This window comes from Eucalyptus grandis, chromosome 8 (genome assembly GCF_016545825.1).
Source record: "Eucalyptus grandis isolate ANBG69807.140 chromosome 8, ASM1654582v1, whole genome shotgun sequence".
Taxonomy (NCBI): domain Eukaryota; kingdom Viridiplantae; phylum Streptophyta; class Magnoliopsida; order Myrtales; family Myrtaceae; genus Eucalyptus; species Eucalyptus grandis.
In genome coordinates this window covers 57,449,254-57,451,345 of record NC_052619.1, presented here as the reverse complement: position 1 = coordinate 57,451,345, position 2,092 = coordinate 57,449,254, and the positions used below count along the sequence as shown (strand labels likewise).

The window sequence follows — 2,092 nt, the reverse complement described above, 5'->3', positions numbered from 1 at the left end:
AAAGATGCCTCATCCCAATGCAGAGCCAATTTCCAATTCAAACAAAAAAGCAATCCTTTGTTCTTTTTTTCCTTGTTTGGTCAGAAATCCTTTGATCTTTGACTAAGCACTTAGATACCTTTCCCTCTTCGCCTCAACGCAACGCCCAAATAAGTGACCCGGGACACCTTATATATATATGCTCACAACCAGACTTTAGACTCGCACAACACAAACACTGAAAATAACAAACACCCAAAGCTTAGGCCATGGCATTCACCAACTTCATGGCCACCACCTCGATGGCTCTCTTCTACCTCCTCCTCCTCCTCATCCCAAGCTCGAACCGCGCGGACCTCGACTCCCATCACGATCACGAAGTCCCGAAGAGCGATGTGGACCTACCGGAGTTTCCGCTGAATTTGGAGTACTTTGAGGCAGAGCTCTTCTTGTATGCCTCGTTGGGGTATGGATTGGACAAGGTGGCCCGAACTTGACGGGAGGTCCATCCCGGTTGGAGCTAGGGCTGCCAACTTGGGTCCTCTCATCAAGGATATCATCTTGCAATTTGCTTACCAAGAAGTCGGTCATTTGAAGTGAGTTTCTTTAGAGATGTCATATGGTTTGATTTTGGAGTGCAAAATCAAACCTTTTTTGTTATTTATTTTGCGAACTTTGATAGTCATTCTCATTTGTTTTATGTTAGAGAGGAACACTGATGCTAACTCTCATTTGCCGACCTAGACTTTCCTTTGCTGATGACCAAATCACAGAGTCCTTTTTCTTTTTCTTTTTTTTTGAATCAATGTAGGGCCATCAAGAAGACAGTGAAGGGGTTTCCAAGGCCGCTGCTGAATTTGTCTGCGGATTCATTTGCCCAAGTGGTAGACAAAGCATTTGGGTATGCTTTGAAGCCTCCATTCGACCCATATGCCAATGAACTTAACTTCTTGCTTGCCTCCTATCTGGTCCCTTATGTTGGCCTCACAGCTATGTTGGAGCAAACTCCAAGCTCCAAGGCTCGTCTCCAAAAGGGTATAGCGAACAATCTCTACATGTTAATCTTCTTTGTCAAATTCTAGTGAGCTACCTATGAATCCTTGCGCCCGTCTTGTGAATGCTTTTCAGCTTGTCGCGGGCCTTCTCGGCGTCGAATCAGGTCAGGATGCAGTGATCCGAGCCCTTCTATACGAGCGGGCGCACAAGAAAGTCGAGCCATATGAGATAATCGTGGCGGAGTTCACAAATAGGTTTTCGGCGCTGAGGGACAGACTTGGGCATGACGGGCTTAAGGACGAGGGCCTCGTCGTACCCCGTCACCTAGGTGCCGAGGGGAAGATCGAGGGGAACGTGCTCGCAGGCGATGTATACTCGGTCGCGTACGACCGAACGCCGGAGGAGATACTGAGGATCGTCTATGGGAGCGGCGATGCGAGAGTCCCGGGAGGATTCTATCCCAAAGGAGGGGATGGTGGCATTGCTAGGTCTTATCTCCGGTCGGTGTAGATGATTGTGATAATCGATGAAAAATTTGTGACTTTTGATTGTTCTCCCGATCTTTCAAATGGACTTAAATGACGATCATGCCGGGAGCCTTCAGCAAATTAAAATAATGAATATTATGTTTCTAAATTCCTCCTCGCTGATTCCCTTCTCAAATCCCGTCTTACCTAGGTTGATGTGATAAGTGAGGACAACTTCGATTTTAATTTCAATGATTGCACCCAGTTCATCAATTTTGCCCTGATTAGTTGTACGAGGATCATCAGAATTTTCCAGGGATCGAAAGTAGGGATTACATGAAATGTTACCGAAAGAAAAATTATGAAAAGATATAAAAAATTTATATAGATTTCTTCATCTATCCTATACATTATATTTAGGAGAATTACCAAAAAAGTCATAAACTTACTGCAATTATGTCAATTGAGTCTTAAACTTTTTTTTTTTTGCTAATTTAGTCCTAAACATTTTACAATCATGCCAATTCAGTCCATTCAGCCAAAATTGGCCGGCCGATGCCGACGTGGACACCGGCCGGGGACAGCTGGTCATCGAACGCCGATGTGACAATTTTTAATTTTTTAATTTTTATTTCGAATTTTTAAACTTT

At 44.2% G+C, this 2,092-nt stretch overlaps 1 protein-coding gene across 1 annotated transcript; it reads left to right on the top strand.

Moving 5' to 3' along the window:
- The first annotated feature begins 248 nt into the window (after nucleotides 1-248).
- LOC104417560 (desiccation-related protein PCC13-62) lies at nucleotides 249-1,485 on the top strand. Its single transcript, XM_039300170.1, is given in 4 exon segments — nucleotides 249-463; nucleotides 465-575; nucleotides 791-998; nucleotides 1,108-1,485. Coding segments are annotated over 4 exon segments (912 nt in total).
- The last annotated feature ends 607 nt before the right edge of the window (nucleotides 1,486-2,092 follow it).